Source organism: Moschus berezovskii, chromosome 9 (genome assembly GCF_049115385.1).
Source record: "Moschus berezovskii isolate FMDL1 chromosome 9, NW_MosBer_1.0, whole genome shotgun sequence".
In the NCBI taxonomy this organism is placed as follows: domain Eukaryota; kingdom Metazoa; phylum Chordata; class Mammalia; order Artiodactyla; family Moschidae; genus Moschus; species Moschus berezovskii.
Genome location: NC_142468.1, coordinates 1026007 through 1050347, shown reverse-complemented (window position 1 = coordinate 1050347; position 24341 = coordinate 1026007). Strand labels below are relative to the sequence as shown.

Here is a 24341-nt window from a genome sequence, read left to right as displayed (position 1 = left end):
GGCCTCAGGAAGCATTACAATTAACAAAGTTAGTGGAGGCGATGGAGTTTCAGCTGAGTTATCTAAAATCCTAAAAGATGATGCTATTAAAGTGCTGCGACTCAATATGTCAACAAATTTGGAAAACTCAGCAATGGCCACAGAACTGGAAAAGTTCAGTTTTAATGCCAATCCCAAAGAAAAGCAATGCCAGAGAATGCTCAAACTATTGTACAATTGTGCTCATCTCACACACTAGCAAGATCATGCTCAAAATCCTTCAAGCCAGGCTTTAGCAATAAGTGAACTGAGAACTTCCAAATGTACAAGCTGCATTTAGAAAAGGCAGACGAATCAGAGATCAAATTGCCAACACTTGTTGAATCACAGAGAAAGCAAAGGAATTCCAGAAAAACATTTACTTCTGCTTCATTGACTGTGCTAAAGCCTTTGACTGTGTGGATCAGAAGAAACTGTGGAAAATTCTTAGAGAGATGGGAATACCAGACCACCTGACTTGTCTCCTGAGAAACCTGTATGTGGGTCAAGAAACATCAGATACAACCAGACATGGAACAACAGACTGGTCCCAAATTGGAAAGGAGTACATTGAGGCTGTATATTGTCACCCTGCTTATTTAACTTATATGCAGAGTACATCATGAGAAATGCTGGGCTGGATGAACCACAAGCTGGAATCAAGATAGCCAGGAGAAATATCAATAACCTCAGATATGCAGATGACACCACCCTTATGGCAGAAAGCAAAGAGGAACTAAAGAGCCTCTTGATGAAAGTGAAAGAGGAGAGTGGAAAACTTGGCTTAAAACTCAACATTAGAAAACTAAGATCATGGCATCTGGTCCCGTCACTTCATGGCAAATAGATGGGGAAAAGGTGGAAGCAGTGAGAGACTTTACTTTTTTGGGCTCCAAAATCACTGCAGATGGTGACTGCAACCATGAAATTAAGACACTTGCTCCTTAGAAGGAAAGCTATGACAAACTTAGACAGCATATTAAAAAGCAGAGACATTACTTTGCCGACAAAGGTCCATCTAGTCAAGGCTATGGTTTTTCCAGTGGTCATGTATGGATGTGAGAGTTGGACCATAAAGAAAGCTGAGCACCAAAGAATTGATGCTTTTGAACTGTGGTGCTGGAGAAGACTCTTGAGAGTCCCTTGGACTGCAAGGAGATCCAACCAGTCCATCCTAAAGGAGATCAGCCCTGGGTGTTCATTGGAAGGACTGATGCTGAAGCTGAAACTCCAATACTTTGGCCACTTGATGCGAAGAGTCGACTCACTGGAAAAGACTCTGATGCTGGGAAGGACTGAAGGTAAAAGGAGAAGAGGGCAGCAAAGGATCAGATGGTTGGATGGCATCACCGATTCAATGGACATGAATCTGAGCACAGCCTAGGAGACAGTGAAGGACAGGGGAGCCCGGAAGGTACAGTCCATGGGGTGGCAAAGAGTTGCACACCCCTTAGCAACTGAGCAACAACAAAAATTAACCAAAATATATATACATATATATCACAGAGGACCCACTGAGATTTGGAGAATTAGGTCTACGAGCTGTAACGAGAGCCTTTCCAAGTCCTCTGGTCAGTGACCCAAAGCTGCTGAATCACTAGTTCTCAGCAGCGCCTCTGTCTTGCACTGGGGACCTGATTCTACAGATGAGACCAAGGGCCTGGGAGGAGCCAAGCAACACCAAACAGGGCTGAGTAGGCTGTTGAACACAGTATCATCCTGTCGTCTGAGAAGAGAAAGCAATTGCCTAAAAGATACGCAGGACACCAGGCAGGCCCCGGGGCTGCAACAATGCCAGGACCATGAGGCCGTGTGCGCACGGGGCTCTGGGCACGGAGTAGAGCCTGGGGCACAGAGCAGCCAGACACGGAGCAACGGCGCTTCCTCCGGGAAGTGTGAGCTTCCTGAGAAAGAACCCATACTCGGGGGTGAAGGATGGGCAGGCAGAGGCCTGAGGGTGAGCATCAGAGCTTCCACATGCAGAAATACTGACCTCGTGGGAGAATCACAGGACAGAACGCAGCTATTATAAGCTGCTGCTGCTGCTGCTGCTAAGTCACTTCAGTCACGTCCGACTCTGTGTGACCCCATAGACGGAAACCCACCAGGCTCCCCCGTCCCTGGGATTCTCCAGGCAAGAACACTGGAGTGGGTTGCCATTTCATTCTCCAATGTGTAAAAGTGAAAAGTGAAAGTGAAGTTGCTCAGTCGTGTCTGACCCTTAGCAACCCCACGGACTGCTAATATGATGCAAAAACTATATCTCGGAAACTGGGAGGAACTTCAGGGGCCACATCCTCATTTTCCAAAACTCAATACATGTTAAAGAAAAAAAAAAATACATGACTCTGATTTTTTTTATGGTATCAAGGATCTCTTTTATTTAATTTTGTTTTTCTCTTTTTGGCCAGACCACGCAGCAAGCAGGATCTTAATTCCCTGACCAGGGTTCGAACTGGCAGCTCCTGCAGTGTAAGCATGGAGTCTTAACCGCTGGACTGCCAGGGAAATCCCAACATCAAACTTTTTAAAGCTTTACTGGACTCTTTAGGGGCTTCCCTGGTAGCTCAAAGGGTGAAGCGTCTGCCTGCAATGCAGGAGACCCGGGTTCGATCCCTGGGTCGGGAAGATCCCCTGGAGAAGGAAATGGCAACCCACTCCAGTGTTCTTGCCTGGAAAATCCCATGGATGGAAAAGCCTGGTGGGCTACAGTGCATGGGGTCACAAAGAGTCGGACACGACAGAGCGACTTCGCTTTTTTAAGAACCAGTGCACGAGGGGAAGCATTTATATGGAGACGACAGTTCCTCCAGATTCAGTTTGCTCTCTCCGTGAGTGCTTGTTACTAGTTTATTTTCTAAGCAGAGCACTGCTATCCAACAGAGACATATGCAATTGCACGCTACTTTAAAATTTGTAGTAGCTATATTAAAAGAGAAAAAAGAATCAAGTGAAGTGAATTTTAATAATTATTTTGTTTAACTCAGTATATCTCAAATATTATCAATTTAACAAGTAATCAGTATTTTTAAGTTGAGATATTTTTACATCATTTTTCGTGTTAATTTTTCTAAATCCAGTCTGTTCTTTGTACTTGTAGCACATCTTGATTCACACCTACTATGGTTCAAGAAGTCAAGGAGCTACATGTGGGCAGTGGCTGCTGTACTGAGCAGGACTGAGCACTATTTACAGAAGGATGTCTGCTCCTCCTGAAATTGGCCTAGAGAGATGTCCAGAATGATTATCACTGGAGCAAATTATAGGAATCTCTGAATGATAACATTACAGTTTGAATTCTTTCTATTGAGCAAAATTATTTCCTATTACTTTTAGAAAAAATGAACTCTTCTATAAACTATAAAAAAAATATGTCAGGATATTAACAGCAGTTATTTCTGAGAGGTAAAACCATTCAGTATACATTGAATTTCTTTACTGCATACTTTAAGTTTCTAAGAAATAAGAAAGTAAAATGGGATTCAGAGTCCTAGATTTAAATCTGTGTGTCACCCTGTGACTTTGGCCCTGGGGTTTAATCTCAGCAGTAGGGGGGATTCTAGGAAAGGCTGTGACCCTCTCTGCACTGCTCCACCCTGCGCCGCATCACCAGGCTCTCCCCCTGCCGCTGCCCTCCGCGGCCTCTGGCAACAGCGCGCACAGCGGAATCCCCGGGCGCAGAGCAGACCCGACAAGAGAGACCGCGGCCCGGCTCCCTTGCCGAAGCACCGCTTCCCCCACGGACGAGCGGGGCCGCACTGCGACCCGCGCGGGGCTGCAGGAGGCGCGGCCGGGCGAGGGGCCGCCTGCCCAGCACGGCGCGCGGGCAGCCCCCGGGCCGGGAGCAGGGAGCCGAGAGCCGCGTGGCCGCGGATCCCCGCGGGCGCAGAACTCGGCGCGCCCGGCCGCTCCGCAGCCCCTGCACCGCGCGGCACAGCCTTCGGCCCGGGGCGCGCCCGCCACGCTCCTCCCCGGCCCGCGGGTTCGGGCCTCGGGCGTCCGGGGCTCCGGGCGCTGAGAACGCGCCGCTGACCTCCTCCAAGGCCGCGCCGGGCCTCCCGGCTGCCCGGCCTCCCCGGACCGCACCGAGGGGCCCGAAGGAAGAGCCCGCAGGACGCGGGGAGGCGCCTCGGTGACGGCAGCGGCGCGTGCAGCGCCCGACGGGGTCGGCCTGTGCCTGCCTTTGGCAGCGTCCGCTCGGCCTCCCCTCCTTCCTGTGGGATCAGTGCCCGGGGCTCACCGGTGCACACAGCTTCCCGGGCTGCAGGGAGCCGCCGCGACACACGAGCATCACGGCCCGGCGAGGGGGGACGAGCCTGCGTCCAGGCCCGCGGCGCCCCCACCGGCGGCGCCGAAGGGACACGGGCACCTGCCCAGCGCACCCGGCGGAGCCAGCTTCTGCGGGTGGTGATAGCAAGGCACAGGGAGCCTCGGCCTCCGACACCCACGAGCAGCCACCCAGCCCTGGTCGCTGCTCACGATCAGCCGGGACACGAGAGAGAAACATTAACTTCCAGCTTGTTCTCCTCCCTTCACTGCTACTCTGACCTTTGTTACAGCAGCCAGACTCGTGTCCCAGCTAGATCTCCCAAACACAGAACAGGCTTTCCGTTGAGAACCAGTATCTGAGAAAGCTTAGCCACATCCACCCCCAAATGACTTCTTTCTAAACAGACCCTCACAGAACCCAGCTGAGGGCTCTGGAAGAACCCCTGACTCTTCACTGCTCCTGTTTGGTGGCTCTTGACTTCCCCGTGCTTGTGCTTGCTTAGATGCTTGGTCGTGTGCGACTGCAACTCTGCACTGTAGCCCACCAGGCTGTAATCTGTCCGCGGGGTTTTTCAGGCAAGAATACTAGAGTGGGTTGCCCTCTCCTCCTCCAGGGGATCTTCCCGACCCAGGGATGGAATCCCACTGCAGGCACATTCTTTACCCACTGAACCACTGGGGAAGTCCCGTTTACTTCCGAGGCTTGCAAAAATGTTTCTGTAAACACAGAGCTGCACAGCTGAAGGGGGTGAAAACCAGTCCCCACTGCTGGGCAGGGCCTGCGTCCTTGGTGTTCACTGATCTCCTGACCCTGCAGCAAGTCCGCAGAGTCTCGATGCAAGACGTGAAGAGAGCCCCGCACCCCAGAGCAGCAGGGAGGGGCCCTGGCAGGGGTTAGCTGAGAGAAGAGGCTGTCCTTAGAACTACAAGACAGAGTCCCTTGTCTCAGGCCTCCCAGGTGGCCTAATGGTAAAGGACCCGCCTGCCAATGCCAGAGACGTAAGAGATGAGGGTTCAACCCCTGGGCGGGAAGGTCCCCTGGAGGAGGGCCTGGCAGCCCACCCCAGTGTTCTTGCCTGGAGCATCCCATGGACAGAGGAGCCTGGCGGGCCACAGTCCATGGGGTCACAAAGAGTCAGACACGACTGAAGCAACTGAACATGCATGCGTGTCCCTTTTCTCATGAAGGTCCCGATCCTTCAAGACCACTGAAGGAGTGGGTTCCAACAAAGATGTGTGTAGCCCTGGCGGGGTGGAGGAGGAGACAAAGCCTTCACCAAGCGTGTTACGGGCATTTATTGGCAAGGAGGAAAATGTGTGGAAAGGCATTCGGGCAGAAGGAATAGAGTATGCAAAGGTGTGACACAGACCTGCTGCTTGAGGAAATGCAAGAGCTGAACCCTGAAGGGAGGGGAGAGTGGGTGGGTGCTGGGGAGGGGGTCTCCTGTCAGGTAGGCAAGGATCAGTTCCTCCGCTCTAGAAGGAGCTGCACATTCTGGGCAAAGAGAAAAATTCAATTTGAAAGGTAGCCCGGTGGCTACAGAATCAATTTGAGATTTTTTTACATTTTCAGGTTATAACTACTCTCCTGGCCAAATTTAAGTTTTCTTGGCTTCCCTTCCAAAAAGGTGACTTTCTTGCCCCTCACTCTCCTCATGAGGAAGGCAGAAATCCTACAAGTATCAACCAGCTCGTGCTGAGAAATTATGCAGAAATTACAAGGCCAGAGGCTGCAAGGCTAAGTCCTAGTGATGGAGGAGGCTCCCCTGTGCTGGCCAAGGACCCACGGCATCCCACTCAGAATCCACTATGGACAAAAGAAACAGACGGCCCTGACCCAGTGGCCATGGCCCAACCGTGTGTCCCGCTACATGCCAGGGCGATGATGCACAAGGGAGAAAGACACCTCAGGACACACAAGAAAATTAACTCCATTGGATTAAAGAATTAAATACAGAATAAAGGAGGGTCAAAATGTTAAAAAACAGACTTTCCCTTCCAGACAAGATGGACAAAATTTACCCTTCCATCTGAAAAAACCACAAAATCAAGATAGTTTACATTGAAAAAAAAATAGTTTTCAAGACACTGGACATCAGGCATCAAAGGAAAGTGATCCCTGAGGACTGGACAGCAAGCAAGGTGCTCCCCACGGCTGCCTGGAGAGCCTCCCATTCAAGACCCAGAATCCTGATCCCGAAAGACTTCCGTCTCCTCCCCCACCTGCCAAACTCACACCACCCCCGGGCAGGGCAGCGGGACTGCAGAGTGGGTCAGGCCGGGTGTGCTCCCCAGGGTGTCCTCCGGGGCTGTGCTCCCAGGTGGGGAGCCCAGGAGCACGACATGAGAACAGCGTAGGCCTCGGCGGCCCGCCTGAAGCCCTGCGCCTCTGTTCCCAGCGGTGAGGCACTGGGCAGGCTACTAGCCACTCTGAGCCTCAGTTTCCTCACCTTTGGCAGCTGTGCGGACTAGAGAGAGTCTGCGTGACGCATACAGTGCCGAGCAGGTGCTGACTAAGTGTCTGCTGCCAGCTCTATTTTTCTCCATTTATTTAGGACTTACTATTTCCCAGAACGGTTATGCTGGATCCGCCCGGGCTACAGAGCTCTCCAAGACACGGCCTCTGCATGTCTCGGGAGGCCCACAGTCCGGCCGGTGTCGCGGACACTGAGCCGCGGCCGAGCCGCCCCGCGCGCACCAGCCCCTCTGTCCTGGAGCCGAGTGCGAAGCCGGTCTCCCGGCACAAACCGAGCAGGCATTGGCTTCGAGCGCGGGGCCCGGCTTCCTCCCCAGCCCTGGGTGAGCGGGGAAAGGAGTTTCCAGGTCCCCTCCTGCTCCCCTGGGGAGTCTCGAATGACCAAGGGGAGGGGGCTCAGGGGCCAGGAGTCCTTTCACCTTTCCTGCGGGCGGCTTGAGGGCTTTGAGGTGGCAGAAACTGGCTCCCCAGTAACGTAAACAGAGAAGCCTGAAGCCAAACAAGCCATTCCCCAGGGCCCTCACCGGGAAAAGCCTGGGGAATTGGCCCCTGGAGGGGTTCTGGTTCCGACCAGCCCACTGCCCAGGTGGCCTCAGCCCCTCCCCAGGAGCCCCGGAAGCCCTGCCCCTTCCTCATCACTTCTCTCTGCGGGGTGAAGAGCTGCACCCAGAGATTTGATCCGATGGGGAAGGAAAGACATCAGCTTTCCACTCTGCTCCAGGGAGCACTTGATATCAATGCAAAAAATCTCATCCGCTCGGTTTCTGTGTCAATAGAAAGGCATTAGGTCTATTCATAGTACTTCTGCTGTGACTCAGATCCAAGAGGAAAACCAAACCCCTATTGAAGGAGGAACTGGTTTGTCCCCTTTGTGACTTGGCAAAGACGGCCGAGCTCCCCACCGCTGTCTCCCTGTGCCCTCAGTGAGCTGTACAGTACGGGGAGCTTAGCGCTCGCAGCACCTCTGGCCCTCCTGCCTCCCAAAGCCTGCTAATGGGAAAACAGGGACCATCAGACGGTGTTGGAAGGAGTGGAGCTGAGGTGTGTCTGCAGACGCAGTTCAGCAACACCTACAACGCCTGCGAAACCACGTATGTTCCCGCAGCACAACCCAGAAACTGCAGCTTTGGAAACTCTCCCACGGGCACGCACTCCCGCGCACAGAGAGGTCCGTGCACGAGTGCTTACTACCGGCGGCCTGAATGGCAGAGGACGGAGGTGACAGCGCCCCATAAATGAACGGCGGTGGCCCCAGGCAGTGGGCCAGACGGCGGCCAGTAAACAAAGGGAACAGACGGAAACATTGCTGGCAGCAGCCTGGTCGCACAAACTGTCCCAGGACCTTCCTCAGGCCTGAGTCTACACGCATCGTGGCCTTCCCGTGGACCCCGGGCACGGCCAGACGACTCGCTCCAGCTGATATGACAGGAGCCAGTGCGCTGTGCAGAAGCTCGAAAGGGGCGTCCTCCCTTGCACCTCCATGTTGCTGCCACACAACCACTGGGAGAACGTGCTCAGCTGGTCTGGACCCAGGAGGCTGCAAGGCCACAGGCAACAATGTCCCTGAGCTGGCCCCCGGCCGCTGAGGCAGGAGCAAGCTTTGGCAAGCCCACAGTCATGAAAAATAATGAAAGGGGTTGTTTTAAGACACTAAGCGTTCCACTGGTTTGTCACACGGTAACAGATAGAGAATGAGATGGCTGGATGGCATCACCGACTCTGTGGACATGAGTTTGCGTGAACTCCAGGAGTTGGTGATGGACAGGGAGGCCTGGCGTGCTGTGGTTCATGGGGTCGCGGAGAGTCGGACACGACTGAGCGACTGAACTGAACTGAACTGAATAGATAACAGCTCGGAGCACCGTGTGTCACTCCTGCGTGTGAGAGCTGGAGGCGGCCGGCAGGCCCGCGAGTAAATGCACAGGCGCACGGAGCGCTTCTGGGGGGACCCCCAGCAAGGCCCTGGGCGTGGCCGTGTCGGGGGCAGGGAGTGAGATGTCAGGGCGACACGCAGGGAAGCAGCCGCTGGCGCTGTGTCCCCTCTGAACTATTCGGTTTTAAGGAGCACTCACATCTGTCATCCACGCAAAGCATGACTCGGTCATTTCAAATGAAAACACACGGCCGTGTGACACTGAACTCTGAATCGAGAGGCGGGTCCTGTCCCCCACAGAGGGGTTCCCCGATCTCGCGCAGCAGCTGAGAAGCCCCACAGGTGCCTCGAGTCCGCAGCTGTGAGAGGGGGTCTCCCCCTGCCCAGGCCGCCAGCCCCTCTCACTCACACTCCAGTGTCCTTCCGGGGCCTGACTCCCCAGAGGGCGCCCGACGGCTGGGCCTGCCTCCCTCTCTGCCAGAGCCCCGGGCAGTGTCTGAGCACCATTCGGGGTCCCCTGGGAGAAGCCCCCCAGCTCCCAGACCTGAAGGCGTTTAAAACAGGACCCAGTGTGTGGGCTGAGCTCACACCAGCCGGCGCTAGGGGCACCGGGCAGGCCTCAAGACGGGAGACGCCTCCGCCCCGGAGAGCTTCTGCATCTGCACAGAGATGAGGCAAAGCAGAAAAAGACCCGACGGTGGTGAGAGGCGCACAGAGAGTGCAGGGTGGCCTCACGGAGAGCGTGTGCGTGGCCACCCGAAACCAGGTCAGAGCAGGGGCCCCGGAGAAGCGGATGCCTGGCGTGAATGACGGGAAGCCCACCATGCAGACGGCTGAGGGGACAGCATCCTCGGAGCCTGCAAGGGCCCTGGGTGGGGACACAGCTGGTGTGTTCTAGAAAGAGCAAGAAGCCAGCATGCTGCAGCAGAGGGCGTGGATCGGGTGGTGAGCAGCAGAGACGTATGTCTTCGGAGGCTCGTGGGGGCCTGGCCTTCACTAAGGCTTGGGGTGTGGGGTGGGCAGGGGGTGGTGGTCAACAGGGGGGTAAAGTGATCTGATGCAGGTTTGAAAGGATCCTCTGTCTGCTGTGCAGAGAGTGAGCGTGGGATTGGAGCACAGCAGAGGCAAAGGCAGAACCGGTTAGAAGGTTAACTGCGGCCGTCGGGTGAGAGGGTTCAGGCACCTGGACAAGGGAAAGCGATGAGAACACAGAGAGGGAGAAATACTCAAGTGGGGTGTAACTTGGAGGCCAGACTAGCTAACAGACAGGCCTGGATGTACAGCAGAGAGGACGGCAGCCCCACCCCAATGAAGCCAGCGCGTCCTAACCTCTGGAGCCTGTGGAATGTCAGCATGCGAGGCAGAGGGGACTTTGCAGATGTGATTAAGTTAAGGGTCCTGAGAGAGGAGGATTATCCTGGATCACCTGGGCAGGCCCTTGGGAGAGAGAGGCAAGCGGGTCAGAGTCAGAGGGGCGACATGCTGACTGGTACAGAGACAGACAGGCTGCAGGACACTGAACCGCTGGTTTCAAGGCGGAGGCGGGGCCCCAAGCCAAAAGCGTGGCAGCGTGCAGAGGCTGGAGACGGCGGGACACGGCTCCTCCCGGGGCTCCCAGAAGGGACACGGCCCCGGTGACACTGGCTTCTGCCCCGAGGGGACCCATCCCCTGATTCTGGCCTCCAGAACCCTGAAAGAACAAATGTGCGTGGATTGACGTCGGGACACCTGTGACTACTCACTACAGGAGCAACAGGAAACCAACGGGCGAGGGTTGAGGGAAGGAAAGGAAAGGATCCGAGATCATTTCTAGATGTTAGACGGCACGAAGAAGCGGAACGTGGTACCACTTTGCATTTACTGGGTAAGGAAGAACATTCCCACGAGCTCTGTGTCAACCAGGCTAAAGGGCATTTGATGCCCAAGTGGAGAAATCAAGTCAGTGGACGAAGGAAGGGGGATGAGCGGTCAAAGCTGGGGGAGGCTGAGGAGGCAGGCGCGGGAAAGGGACCAACACAGAAGTCACTGCGAAGAGGGCGTGGCTGCGCGGGTCAGAGCAGCCGGGATTCAGGAAGACGAGGGCATCGACAGAGCCACATATTCGGCCACGTGGAGGCAACACTGGCGACCTGACCCGAGACGGCTCGGCTCGGGGAGCCAGGGAGGGCAGAGCGGATGAGGGAGGGCCGTGAGCAGACGGCTCTGACGGGGGGTCCCGGGACAGGTGCATCCCACAGGGTACGGCCCAGGGGAGCAGACAGAGCGAGGACGGGCCCAGGGGGGTGGAGAGAGGCCTGCAGGGGCCGGTCTGGGGGGCAGAGGCGGGAGGGGCTCGGGGCAGAGGCCAGGGGGCTGCAGGCCTTGGAAGGAACGGGGTCCGCGATGCCAGGAAAGGGGAAAGTGGGTCACCTTGCGGGGAGGAGACCAGCGGGTCCCCCACTCAATTCTGTTCCCTCAACCAGCATGAGGCCAGGCCAGGAGCGAGGGACAGAGCAGCCTGGCGGGCTGCAGACCACAGGGTCGCCAGGAGTCAGACGTGACTCGGCACCTGAATGACAGGAGCCAGGAGCGGGAGCATGGCCTCCGAGGCCGCTCAGGGCCCAAGCAGAGCAGAGCGCGCCTGGGGGATGGGCTGGGAGGGGAGGCAGAGCTGCTGCTGGAGGAGGGCGGTGCCTCTGAGGCCACCGGCCACCAAGCCACGTGGTCAGCAAGGCCAGGGCGTTTCTCGGCCAGACCCACGGGAAGGTGGGGAAGAGAAGGGCACACACCTCAACTAGAAAACACGGAGCGGACGCCCCAACCTGTTTCAAATCCAAGTCGGATCATGTCATGTTCTTGCTGCTGTTCATTCACCCAGTCATGTCCGACTCTTTGTGACCCCATGGACTGCAGCACGCCAGGCTTCCCTGTCCTTCACCATATCCCGGAGTTTGCCCAAGTTCATGTTCATTGCATTGGTGATGCCGTGCAGGCATCTCATCCTCTGACACCCTCTTCTCCTTCTGCCCTCGATCTTTCCCAGCATCAGAGACTTTCCCAATGAGTCATCTCTTCTCATCAGATGACCAAAATGCTGGAGCATCAGCTTCAGCATCAGTCCTTCCAGTGAATATTCAGGGTTGATCTCCCTTAAGATTGACTGGTTTGATCTCCTTGCTGTTCCAGGGGCTTTCAGGAGTCTTCTCCAGCACCACAGTTCAAAGGCATCAATTCTTTGGTGCTCTGCCTTTTTTATGGTCCAGTTCTCACAACTGTACCATGATCACTGCAAGACCATAGCCTTGACTATGTGGACTGTTGTCAGCAGAGTAATGTCTTTACTTTCAACACACTCTTTAGGTTTGTCATCACTTTCCTGCCAAGAAGCAATCATCTTCTGATTTCGTGGCTGCAGTCACCGTCTGCCGTGATTCTGGAGCACGGGAAGAGGAAATCTGTCACTGCTTTCACCTTTCCCTCTTCTATTTGCCTGCAGTGATGGGACCAGATGCTGTGATCTATTTTTTTAATATTTAGTCAGATCATCATCCCTCGCCTCCAACCCTGCACTGGCTCCCCACCTCACCCCAGGCGATGGCTAAGATCTTTGTATTGATGATTTATCAGATGCTGAGAACCTGGTAACGTATCACCTGTGCCCTGACCTCCACCCCGGGGTGCCTAGTGAGTCAGGCCGTGATGCTCATGGAGACAGGATCTCCCGCTGCCCCAGGCCCCTGCTCTGCACCTCCTCTGATGAAACTGTGGCCAGCTCAGGGCCCGGCCTCGCGGAACTCCTCCTGACATCCAAGGCGCACGAGGCAAAGAAGAGGCGCGGAGGAGGCTGGCAGAAACGGCGTCTGGGGAAGCCTCGGGCGTCCGAGTGCAGGCTTCGTGCCAAAGCCTCCTGTGTGCACAACACGAGGCTGGAGCGCAGTCTGGGCAGGGAGACCACCCTCCACGGCGCTGGCAGAACGACGAGCATGCTAGACACACACACACACACACACGCACACCTTCCCCTAGAGAAACCCCGTCTAAGGAGAGACAAGGCAGCCGGAAAGTCGCGAGTAGGAAGCTGGCCTGGCCTGTCCCCAGAGCTCAGCCAGGCAGGAAGTGAGTCCAGCGGGGAAGGGGGTGTTATCACAGCAGCACAGGAGGCTTGGGTGTGCTCGCAGGAAGCCAGCCCCTCATGACGCGTTGGCTGTGCACCCTCACAGAGTCCACAAGCTCCTCCTGCAGATCCAAGGACCCATCCGGTCCCCGCCTTCACGGAGCACCGTGCGCGGGAGGGGACACCACCTCCAGGGCTGTGCAAAGACCACCGGGGACTCCCAGGAAGGCGTCAGAAGAGAGCGAGGCCTGAGGGGCCTAGGGGAGCTCTCCCTGGGTGAGATTCCCAGAAGAAGGTGATGGGGTACAACCAGCGTGTGCTGGGCCGTCAGCAAAGGGCCAGGGACACCACTTCTCCAGCGCCCAGGGCTCCACAGGGAGCCGACCCACCGGGCCCGGTGCCTGCGGCCAGGAAGGGGCTGTGGCGCTCCCCGTGGGTCCTGCCCTTGGCACCCCTTTCCCCAGCTCACCACCTGGACAGACTGATCTGACCTCACGGGTGAGGGATAGCAGCCCCTTGACGGGGCCCAGCGTGCAGTCGGGCACTGAGGCGGCCCGGGTGTGACAAGGAGCGGGGTCAGGGGCAGACTGGCACCCGGAGACCCTCCCTGGGATGGGCCTCCCTGCACGCGTCTGCCCTGCAGTTTCCCCAGAGATGGGGAGGAGCCCCCGGTCCCCGCGGCCTCCCATCAGCCCCTGGCAAGCTCAGCGCGGTCCCGGGAGGCAGAGAGGCGGCCGTGCACGGGGATGCTCCCTGCCCGGGGCCACCACCGCCCTGTGCCTGGGCCTGTGTTCTGAGCCCTCAGGACAGGGGCTGGGACCCAGGTGGTGCTCAGTAGGTGCCTGATGAGTAAATACATCCAAGTTAACTCCTCCAGAGCAGAGGCCAAGCTGTTCACTCAGTAATGAGTTCAGGGAGGGGCGTCTGGGGGAGAATGGACACATGTCCACTGTGGCTGAGCCCCTTCGCTGTTGACTTGAAACTACCTCAACATTGTTAATGCACTGGTTACGCGTGTGCACTCAGGAGCTCAGTCGTGTCTTTGCGACCCCGTGGACTGTAGCCCGCCAGGCTCCTTTGTCCATGGAATTCTCCAGACCAGAATACTGGAGTGGGTAGCCTTTCCCTCCTCCAGGGGATCTTCCCAACCCAGAGAACCCAGGGATCGAACCAAGGTCTCCCGCACTGCAGGCAGATTCTTTACCGTCTGAGCCACCAGGGAAGCCCTGGTGTATCCCAATACAAAATAAAAAGTTACAAAGAAAAAATATTCATTGAGTACCTGCTGTGGGCCAGCCATGTGACTGGTGCTTGGGGCACAGCAATGAACCGAAGATCCAAAGGCCGTGCCCCCCGGGGCGGCCAGGCTCGGCTGGAAGAGGAGGCCTGCGGTCGGTTGGAGCTGGGCTGAGGCGCTCACCAGTCTGAGGCCCAGCATCATGCCTCAGCCACGATCCAGGGCAACAGCAACCCTCCCCCAGCCCGCCAAGCACCTTGCTGTCATCTGTTACTGCTATCCTGCCCACTCCCCGCCACACCCTGCAAAGGCCTGAGTGTCCGGAACTTTCCACCCTCCCCCCACACCCAAACCTCGTGAATCAGTCAGGCAGCTCGAGAGGGTGCTGATGCTAGAAACTTCCCGGTCTTATCTGCTCCTGAAAGCGACTGTCAGATAAAGAGTGAGGCTCAGAGGAGCAGTAAGCCTCAGCCCGGGAGCGAACCCGGGTCTAAACCAGTCTCCTGCTCAAGGTTCCTCTCCTCCTTGCTAAAGTACCTGCATCCGCCTCACGAGCTGACCCACCGGCCCACTGCCCAGGACTGAGGGGCTCCCGGGACACAGGACCCCCGCTGCTAAAGCCAAGAGCACCTCAGGCGGACCGGGATGAGTCCCCGCCCTACAGGCGCACTCCGTCAGCCTCAGCCACTGCACAGACCCGGGACCCCAGCTGCTCCCAGGAGCCCCCGTGACACTGTCCGGTTCCGCCCAGCCCAGGTGACACCCGGCCCCACCCCAGATGATCCCGTGGGCTCAGGAAGCCCAGGGCTGCAGTCTTAACAGCCTTGCTCCCCGAACCCCGTCCTGCCAAGACTCCCAGAGCAGGAGCTGGGGCCCAGCTGGGACGCTGAGGTGCGAATCAGCCGGTGACTTGGCCGCCCAGAGGCTGAGTGGCTGCCCGAGCTGGAAGCATCCGAGCTTGTCCGGCCTCTTCTGGGGCAGCCCACCGCCCCCGGGGGAGGCGCTCCGTAAATGCTGAGAATCGTGGCTGAGGGCAGGGCCTTCCAAGGCCTGATGATGCAGCTCACTGGAGGTTCCACTTTAAAGGCAGGTTTCCAAGTCTGCGTCTCGGACCAAGAGAATCACCACCCACAGGAGGGGTCTGGGACCACAGTGTCCCGGCTCCCGTAACTCAGGGCTCCCCTGAGCGCATCCACAGGCCAGCACCATGAGTGTCACCCGCGGGCTTGTAAAGACAGAAGCCTGGTCCCCTCCCCACACGGGCTGCATCAGAGTTTCCAGGTGTGTCTTGGGGCCTTGCAATCTGCGTTCTAACACACCAGCTTGGTGATTCTCTGATCTGAAACGTTTAGAAAGACACTAGTGTCGAATAACGGAACAGGAGTCAAAGGCGGGTGAGAATCCTTTCGTGAACATCACGCCTCGGCGCACTTGAGCCCTGGACGGGAATCACAACCCCGGCCTCACTCCCCTCAATTGTGACAATCAACCAGGATCCGTGCAAAAGTTCACGCTCGGAATGCAGCACACAACAGCAGCTCAGGACATGCCCGTTCACTCTCCCTCCTTACCCGCGCTGTCTCAACGCTCACGGAGTCAGGAAAACTAAGGCCCCAGTGGCTCAAGCCATGTGCGCAAGGTCGCCCAGAGGGCAAAGGCCCGGGACTCTGGCTGCGCGCACGGCAGGCCCAGGAAAGGGCCAAACATCGTCTGCTCCGCCTGGTTCGGGCACCTCCACCCCGCTCTGCGCCCCACAAACGGCGACAGGCCTGGGGAGTGGGGGCGGGGCAGGGCGATGGCCCGGCCGTCAGGGTCCCTGGGGAGCAGCTGCCCTCTGCAGCCTACGGGGCACGCGGCTCACGGCCTGCCAGACTCTGCCCATCCTCGTCTTGGTGGCTGCAGGCGGTGGTTTTGAGAGAGACCCCTTCCCGTCTGCAGCAACACGGATGGACGTGGAGGGCATGTGTGGTTTAGTCACTCAGCCGCGTCTGACTCTGCGACCCCCTGGGCTGTAGCCCACCAGGCGCCCCTGTCCATGGGATTTCCCTGGAAAGATACTGCAGTCGGTTGCCATTTCCTCCTCCAGGTGAAATAAGTCAGACAGAAAGACAAGTAAGGGAATGGCAACACACTCCAACATCTTTTCTGGGAAATCCCATGGACAGAGGAGCCTGGCGACCTACAGGCCACAGGATTGCAAAGAGTCGGATACAACTGGGCCACTAAGACCCTACAGATAAAGAAACCAAACCAGTGATCACCGGAGAAGGCGATGGCACCCACTCCAGTGTTCTTGCCTAGAGAATCCCAGGGACGGGGGAGCCTGGTGGGCTTCCGTCTATGGGGTCACACAGAGTCAGACACGACTGAATTGACTTAGCAGCAGCAGCAGCAGCAGTGATCGCCAGGCTGGGGAAGTGGGCAAAGCACTGGGCTCAAAGATAGATTCAGGGATGTGTTACAAAGCAAGGAATGTGGCCAGTGTTTTCTTATAACTGTAAATGGAAAGTAACCTTTCTAAATTGTATAAAAATTCAAAATTAAAAAGAAGAGCCTTTCCCTCTTCCTGGCTGCTCAAATGGAAGAACTGGCTTTGACACAAGGCAGAGGTCTGGAGGCCTCCACGGCCTGCTGAGTGTGACGTCACCCAGAGGGCGGAAGCCCACCTGCCCGAAGGCCCTTCCAGGGGCTGCTCCTTGGGCAGAGCCGGCACTGGCACTCTGGGTGAGAGAAGGGGGCACCAGGCTGCAAGTGGTGACCAAACGCCGCATCGACACGGCTTCAGCAGGAAGCTCGCCGTCTTGCGTGGCAGGAAGCCCAGGGCAGGGCCGGCGGGGGGTAAGCGCCAGGGGCTCAGCAGTGCGACGGGGCCGCCTCCTCGTCCCGCCCTCCGTGGGCCTCCGTCCTGGGCGGGGTGCTCCCTGCGCAAGACAGCCGCAGCTTTCAGGCAACAACGTCCAGGAGGACGCGGTAAAGTTCTTCTTCCCGCTGGAGCATGTGTGTCACCCTGCAGCGTGAAGATATCCCTCCCAGAAGCCTGTCGACGGCAAAGGCCTCTGATATCTCACGGGCTGGAGCTTGCTTGTCAACAAAGGTTGCTTGTCAAAGGTTATTTTCCACAGTGACAAGGGACCGGACTGACCCCCCAGGGGCCAAGGCCCAGCTCCTGTAAACAGAAGGAGCCAAGAAGGGCTGAAGGAATCAGGGCTCAATCAGGAAGGAGGAAAACGGTGGAGGTAACAAACAATGGACTGTCAGCCAGGGGGCCTCTGGCCGCCCCGACTTCACAACACCAGTAACCACAGGACAGTTCTCCCGGAGACAGGGTCATCACTTGTTCCTTGGCCCTTCTGGAAGCCCTCAGCCGTTCGTCCTGAAGGACCCGTTCGCCCTGAAGGACCCGTTCCGATTAAGCAGGAGCCTCCCCGTGTGAAAGTCTGTTCAGCTGAGCACGCAGAGTGCCGGCCACGGGGCTGATGGCCGTTCCAGCGGGCTGCGCTCTCTGCCCTCTGGAAGCACCGCCGGGAAGGGAGACGGGGCTCATGCCTGGCAGGCCGTGGGGAGGGACAGGGCCCTGAGCCGGGAGGCAGGAGACGCTAGGGAGGGCGGCGGTGTCCCCAGAGGGCCCCCCTGGGCTGCCCCCGCAAAGCACTGCCAGGCGCTCCTGGGCTCGTTTGTTTCGTTTTGTTCTCCTTTGGTCCTTCCAACCACCCTCCGGCTCGTTTGTTTCGTTTTGTTCTCGTTTGGTCCTACCAACCACCCTCCCAGTCTAGCACTATCATTACAGGTTACAATCCCGTGTGTATAATTTCCAAACTCCAGACTTCTCTACAAACCCAAAGCTGATTTTCGCTGTTAACTTATTGAGCAGTTAAACTGAACCAATACGAGGCTGGTTATCCCTTTGGCAATGACAGTTGATATGTTTTGAAGCAGAAATCCTGATTGTTCCCCATGAAGTACTGTCCCTGACCCCCCTAGGACCGTCATGTAAGGTCTAGTATGTGTAACACATTCTGAATTTCTGCAGCCTGAAACGCACCTGGCCCCAAGGGCTTCAGAAGAGGAAGCTTGGGTGCGTGTCCCCACTCTCTACGTGGGCTTTCCTGAGGCGGAGTTACACTCTGACGGAGTGCAGACCTCTGAGCCCAGCCGCTGCTCGATTCTGCAACACCCGGCTGGTGGCTTCAGGGAGACTCCTCTCTCCCTGGGTCTGTTCCTTCATCTGGAACAGGGGGAGGGTGGACCAGATCAGTGGGTTTCAGGTGTGTGTGTGTGTTTGTTTGTTTTGTTTTTTAAGCACCTTAGCCCTTCCTTCAGAGGAAGCTTAAAGGGAAAGTATAACTGCTCCAGCGAGTGTAGCCTGCCCAGCGGGCCACCAGGGTGCTTCCGCGACAGGACAGTGTGAATACTGATGTGTGCAGGTCTCACTGTGCTGTCTTCTCAGAGGCAAACGCCCCTTTCTGGGAGGGAAAGACAGCTGGGGGAAAACGCACGCACACGGATCTTGATGGACGGGAAGGCTTCCAAGCTGCAGAGAGGCCCACGGAGCCGAACACCAGGAGCTCCAGGGAGAGAGGAGTAGCTAGGGGAGGGCGGGGTCCAGGAACCAAGTCAGCCGAGGGAGGAGGCGCCACGGCCAGGCATGCAGGACAGGCAGCCGAGGGCGGACACAGGGAAACCGCTCTCCTGACCACCCCAGCCTGAGGCTCCCCGCCCTGACAGCGGGGGCAGGGGTCAAGGGGGGAGCTCAGCAGTCCTGGCCCCCCAGGTGGAGCCACAAGCCCTCCTGGCCCGACCACAGCAACCACGAGCCCGTGCAGACTTAGAGCCACTGGCACGCTACCAACGGACAACTGCGTCTTCCGGGTCCCAGAATCAGGACAGGTGGGCTTCCACAAAGGCACGTGCTTCAGAGGACAGCAGGACAGACGCTCGCCAGCCAGGGAGGGCCAGGAGGGGACTCTGCAGGCCCCTTCCCCTGGGTCTGGGGGTGGACCTCGGGGAGTTGGGGGCACCCCGGGAGTCTCCTAAAGGCCAGGGCCACCTCCTCACCCACAGCAGGCTCTCAGCTACACTTCGGCCTGGTTTCCGAAGAAGCTCCTCGGGCCGGCAGGAAGTCCCCTTCACTCCACCAACACCTCCCCCTCTCTGGGAATACTCCAGAGACCTGAGCGAGCCAGCCCGCCTCTGGAATAGGAAGCCACAGTGCCACCCAGGGCCCCTGGGAACCACAGGAACATCAGCTGTGGGCCCAGGCAAGACCCTCACTGCCACCCGAAGGTCTGCACTTGGTGACCAGACTTTGCCCCCTCTCCTACGATACTGTTTATTTCAGCACCAATTCCCTACCCGTCCATCGCTAAGGGGTAATTAAAGGATCTCAAGATCACACCTAAGCAGAAGGGCGGTGGAGAAGGCACCCTCATTAGGGCCCAGCTGTTCCCAGTGACCAAGCTGTCTGAGCAGCTGAGCATCCTGGGGGGCGGGGAGGCCCCCGCGGTCTGGGGGAGTGGGCGCTCCAGAGTGGCTGCCCTGTTCCTGGCCAAGCAGGGGTCGGACTAGGCACCGCTCAGGCGTGTGTCTCGGGGTCTCCGTGCTTCTTCCCCAGTGGGGGAGACCCGGGACAGGCAGACCTCGCCCAGGGTCGGGGAGGACGAACCCCGGTTCTGAAGGTACTGCAACCCACTCCATCCTCACAGTCACCCGGCCGGAGCGGGTTATTAACCCAGTGTCACTGCGGAGGAAGGGCAGGCTTGGAGGGCAGGGAAGTGCTCGCCGGCACGCGGCCGCAGGCAGCGTCCGAATGAAGCGGGGGCCGGGTCCCGGGCCTGGCTCACAGGAGGCTGGGGGGCCGTCGGGAGGCTGGCAGCCGCGGGAGCCTCGGAGCCGGGCGGGCGCGCGGGCCGATGCGCACCCCTCCGAGTCCGGCCCACGCGGCCCGCCACCGACCCCGCAGGCCCCTCGGGCCGGCTCGCGCGCCGCGCCCTGGGCTGGCGTGGGCCGTCCCGCGCTCCTGCAGGAACCCCGGGCCCGGCCGCGCGCTGGCTCCTCGCGAAGGGGTGATCGGCCCGTGGTGCGGGGTGATGCGGAAAGGGACCTCGGGGCTCGGTTTCCAGACTGGCGCTGGCCCTGTTCTTCGGAATGCACCTCTTGGCAAAACTGTGAAACCAGTTTATCTCAAAGGAGACGCCGGAGCGGCTCTGAGGGCGGCTGCCCTGCCCCAGCGGACACGCGGAGCCGACCGGCCTGCGGCCAGGGCAGCACGGAGGACCCGACGCTTCTGCTCAGAACCTCCCGTGGTTCCCACGCCGCTCGGAGGAAGCCCGGGGCGGGAGCCGGCACCTCTGAGGCCCCGCCACGTGGGCGCGCCACCCTCGGCCCTTGAAGTCCCCTCCCTGGACCGCACTGGCCGGCCGAGCGCTTATCTCAGGCCGCCCGCTGAGGCCAGCAGCCCGGCCCCACCGCATCGCAAAGCAGGTGTTCCCTTCCCCTCTGGGTCCTTCAGCCCGCACCTCTCACTGATTTTATTTATCATAGATAGCACCCCTTCCCCCTTAGAATGTGCGTGTCACAGAGGGGCAGGGACCTTTGCCATTTTTGTCTGATTTGGACTGGTGTATCCTCAGGGCCTCAAACAGCGACAGGCACATGGCAAGCACTTGGTGCGAAATGAGTGAATCGGTGTATGAGGGAAAGCCTGCCTACTGAGGCTCTGTGGGCTCCTCTGAATCCCATAGTGGCCCCTGCAGTAAGTCCTTTAATCCAAGATGAAAAAGTGGATGCTCAGAGTGGTTAGTAATTTGGCCGAGGTCACAGAGTCAGGAAGTGGCGCACCCGGGACTCGGGCACCGGTCGGGCAGGTTCTGATGACGGTGCCCGTTTCTGCCTGTGGCTGCCGTCAAGGTAACTGTCTCGGTATGACAAACATGACATTAACTCACTGTCCTTATTCCAAATAGCAAATGTTTTAGTTTACGGACTTTGCCAAATCTGTCCCAAATGTGAGGCCTGGTGTACCCAGGTGGGCCTGGTTCCCCCAAAGACAGGAGGAGGTCCCACTGCAGCCGAGGGGAAAGACCCTCCTTCAGACACGTCTCTGAACCCCAAAGGAGAGCCACAATAGTTCCGTTTCATCCTTTATCTTTGCTTTATTTTTTTTAATCTTCCTGAGCAATGTCTTTGACCTTTTCTCGTCTGTGAGACTTTCTGCCATCAACAACCGCTGTCTACCATGCGGTTCCTGGAGGCAGAAATCTCTCTCTTGAGTGTCCCCAGACCAAACCGTGCACACAGACACAAGGCCCTCCGTGCCCTGTGCAACCGGCTCGCCAAGCCCCGCTAGTGACCGGGCCTGAGACCACGGGGGCCAGGCCTCGGAAGAGGAGCCAAACCTAGCGGAGCCGTGAGGGCAAGAGAGGCCCAAGCCCCTGGAAGTCCATCCACCCTCTCATTCCAAAGACCACCGTAGTCGGAGTCACCCACGGCCTCCACCCACCATGCTCACATGACTGTTTTCCTCAAATCGCTGCTCACTGTCTGAAGCTACCAGGTTTACTGTAGTTGCTTACTATCTGTCTCCCCAGGAGGCCGTGCATGAGGGTAGGGGCTGCTGGCCATTGTCGACACCTGGCACAGGTGGGCATGCAAATATTGGTTGAATGAGTAAATAAAGCAGGAAACAGGTGGATTCTGAAGGAAAAAACCAGAGGCCTCTGAAATGAACCCGTTTAATCCTAAAATCAACCTGCCCTGACGGTATTATGTGTCCACACAGCTGGGAAGTGATAAAGGAGACCCAGAACTATCTAAATCCGAAGACACAAGAAAACTTTGCAGGTACAGGGAAGAGACCCTGATGCTGGGAAAATGAAGGCAAAGGGAGAAGAGGGCGGCGGAGACTGGGATGGCTAGATAGCATCACTGACTCAGTGGACATGAATCTGAGCAAATTCCAGGAGACAGTGACGGACAGGGAAGCCTGGCGTGCTGCAGTCCATGGGCGGTGACCCTTACAGGGACGGCAAGGTCAAGCTGCCACTGGGGCCCAGGAAACTGAACACCTTTTCCTCAAACGCTGATTTAATTGGGAAGAGTGAACGTTCCCCAATACTGAGCCCAGGTAACTCTGTGCTTCCACCGTGCCCCTGGCGTGATCACGGCACCGGCACCTGCCGGGAAACACCTGCCGACAGCTGGTACCGTAGCTGAGAGTGCGCAAAACCACGTTCTCACTTTGAGGCGCTGACAGCACAAACCATCCCTGAGGACACGTGACGTCACTCTCCACTTCTGGGCAGCCTGAGGTGAGACGGCTGAAAACAGGGGATGCCCTTTCTGAGAACAGTGTCATTCATTCTTGGTCCGGCTAGCATGTGCTTGCCCAGCCTCAGGAAGCCGGAGGTGAAACGGGACAAAACCTCTGCCCGCTTGCCAGTTCACTGCTGCCTGTGGTTTTGACGGGCACGAAAAGACAAGCAAATATTAAGGACGCTTGCTTCCAAAACAAATAAGGCCACGTGGAGCTGTGCCTTGGGAAATGGGATTCTGGGTGCAATTTTCATTCCACCAGGTACAAGAACCATTTGAGTCAACAGGGGTCCGAGACTAACTCGGGGCCCCAGGCTGCTGCTACTTCGGGGCTCTGTCCCAGCCGCTCTTCCTCTGGGCCGGGGCCCCTCACATACCCACCCCCATTCCCCAGTTTCCCCATTCCCCAACATTCCTCGGCCACATTCCCACCTCTCTGCACAACACTCTCCGTCTTGACGCCTGACTCTCTTTCCCTGTGTTCCTGAACCTGACCTCCCAAGACCCTCAGCTTCTACACTGTCGGGACCCGCGGACACACGTCTCAACCTGCCTCCCGCCACCCCACTCACACCCCAACTCTGGGCTTCCACCTGGAGCCCCTTCCACGCCATATGTTTACAAAGCCTGTGCCCCAGGGGTCTCGGTTCAGCACCCCTCACGCGCAGGACTCCCCTAAAGCCGTCGTGACTCGGGGCACGCCACCCGCGCAGCCTGGACCCCCTGCATCCGCAGCCGAGCCCCGGGGGCGCGCCCCCGCCCGCCACACCCGACTCCTCTGAAGCCCCGGCCGGCCCCCGGCCCCGGGACCCGGTGAGACCCGCACCGCGACTCGGCCGGGGCGCCGCCGGCCCCACCAGCGCTCGCGCGGGTCCCGGCGATCGCGCGCCCCCCACCCGGCCGCGGAGGCCCCGGCGCCGCGCGCGCCCCGCGAGCGGCGGGGACCGGCCGGAGGCCGCGGCGCCTACCGTGGGCGATGAGCTTGGCCGACAGCTGCCTCGCCAGCTCGGGGATGCGCTCCCACTGGCTCTCGGAGCGGCAGCGCTCGATCTCCGTCTCCAGCCGCGAGCCCGCCTTCCTGGTCGCCATCGCGGCCTGGCCGCCGGCGCTCGCCGCCGCCCTCCCCGCCCGGCTGCGCTCGGCTCGGCTCCGGCGCGGCGGGCGCGCCGCTCGGGGGGCGGAGGCGGCGGCCGGCGCGAGGAGCGCCCCTGCCGGCCAGGGCCGGAGCCGGCGCCGGGCCGGGCTGCGGGAGGCCGGGGCCGGGGCCCGAGGCCCGGGAGGGCGGCGCAGGGCCCGCGGAGGCGCGACGAGGGCGGCTGTCCCGCGGACCCGCGGGCGCGGCGACCCTGGCGGCGGTCACGGAGCGGGCGGGCCCCGGGCGCGGGCACCGGCGTGCCCTGGCTCTCAGGTTTGGGGGGCCGTCCCTCCGGGCCTGGCTGGGCTCCTGCCCCCGAGCAGGCTCCTTTTCCCCGCCGGCGGCCTCCCGGCACCTGGTCCCAGGCGGGTGGAGACGTGTCTAGGCCCCGCAGCTGCCCAGGGCCCCATAAACGTCTGTTGTCGAGCTGGACTGAGCCAGGCAAGGACCGTCAGACCAGAAGCCCGGTCCCCTGTCCTCGGAGAAGGATGCAGGATCACCAGTAGGGTTTCCTTGTCCTGACCCTGCAGGCTCAGAGCTGAGAGGGTGGTTGTTCTGTCGCTCAGTCCCGTCCTACTCTTTGCGACCCCATGGACTGCAGCACGCCAGGCCTCCCTGTCCATCACCATCTCCTGGAGTTAACCCAAAGTCATGTCCATTGAGTTGCTGTTGCCATCCAACCATCTCATCCTCTGTCGTCCCCTTCTCCTCCTGCCCTCAATCTTTCCCAGCATCTGGGTCTTTTCAAATGAATCAGCTCTCCGCATGAGGTGGCCAAAGTGTTGTAGTTTCAGCTTCAATATCAGTCCTTCCAATGAACACCCAGGACTGATTTCCTTTAGGATGGACTTGTTGGATCTCCGTGCAGTCCAAGGGACTCTCAAGTGTCTTCTCCAACACCACAGTTCAAAAGCATCAGTTCTTCAGCTC

At 58.5% G+C, this 24341-nt stretch overlaps 1 protein-coding gene across 8 annotated transcripts in view; it reads right to left on the bottom strand.

Annotated features, from left to right (window-relative positions):
* The window catches only part of TTC7B (tetratricopeptide repeat domain 7B), a 270335-nt gene extending 246887 nt beyond the window's left edge, over nucleotides 1-23448 (bottom strand). For 4 of the 8 annotated variants that reach the window (XM_055436427.2, XM_055436429.2, XM_088839369.1 and 1 more), the window contains exon 1: nucleotides 23245-23447. In XM_055436427.2, coding sequence (XP_055292402.1) covers nucleotides 23245-23365 — 121 coding nt within the window. In that variant the 5' untranslated portion in view covers nucleotides 23366-23447. Of the gene's footprint in view, nucleotides 1-23244 lie in introns of all 8 variants that reach the window. The other 4 variants (XM_088839368.1, XM_055436426.2, XM_088839370.1 and 1 more) reach the window with 2 other exon arrangements.
* Nucleotides 23449-24341: the final 893 nt, after the last annotated feature.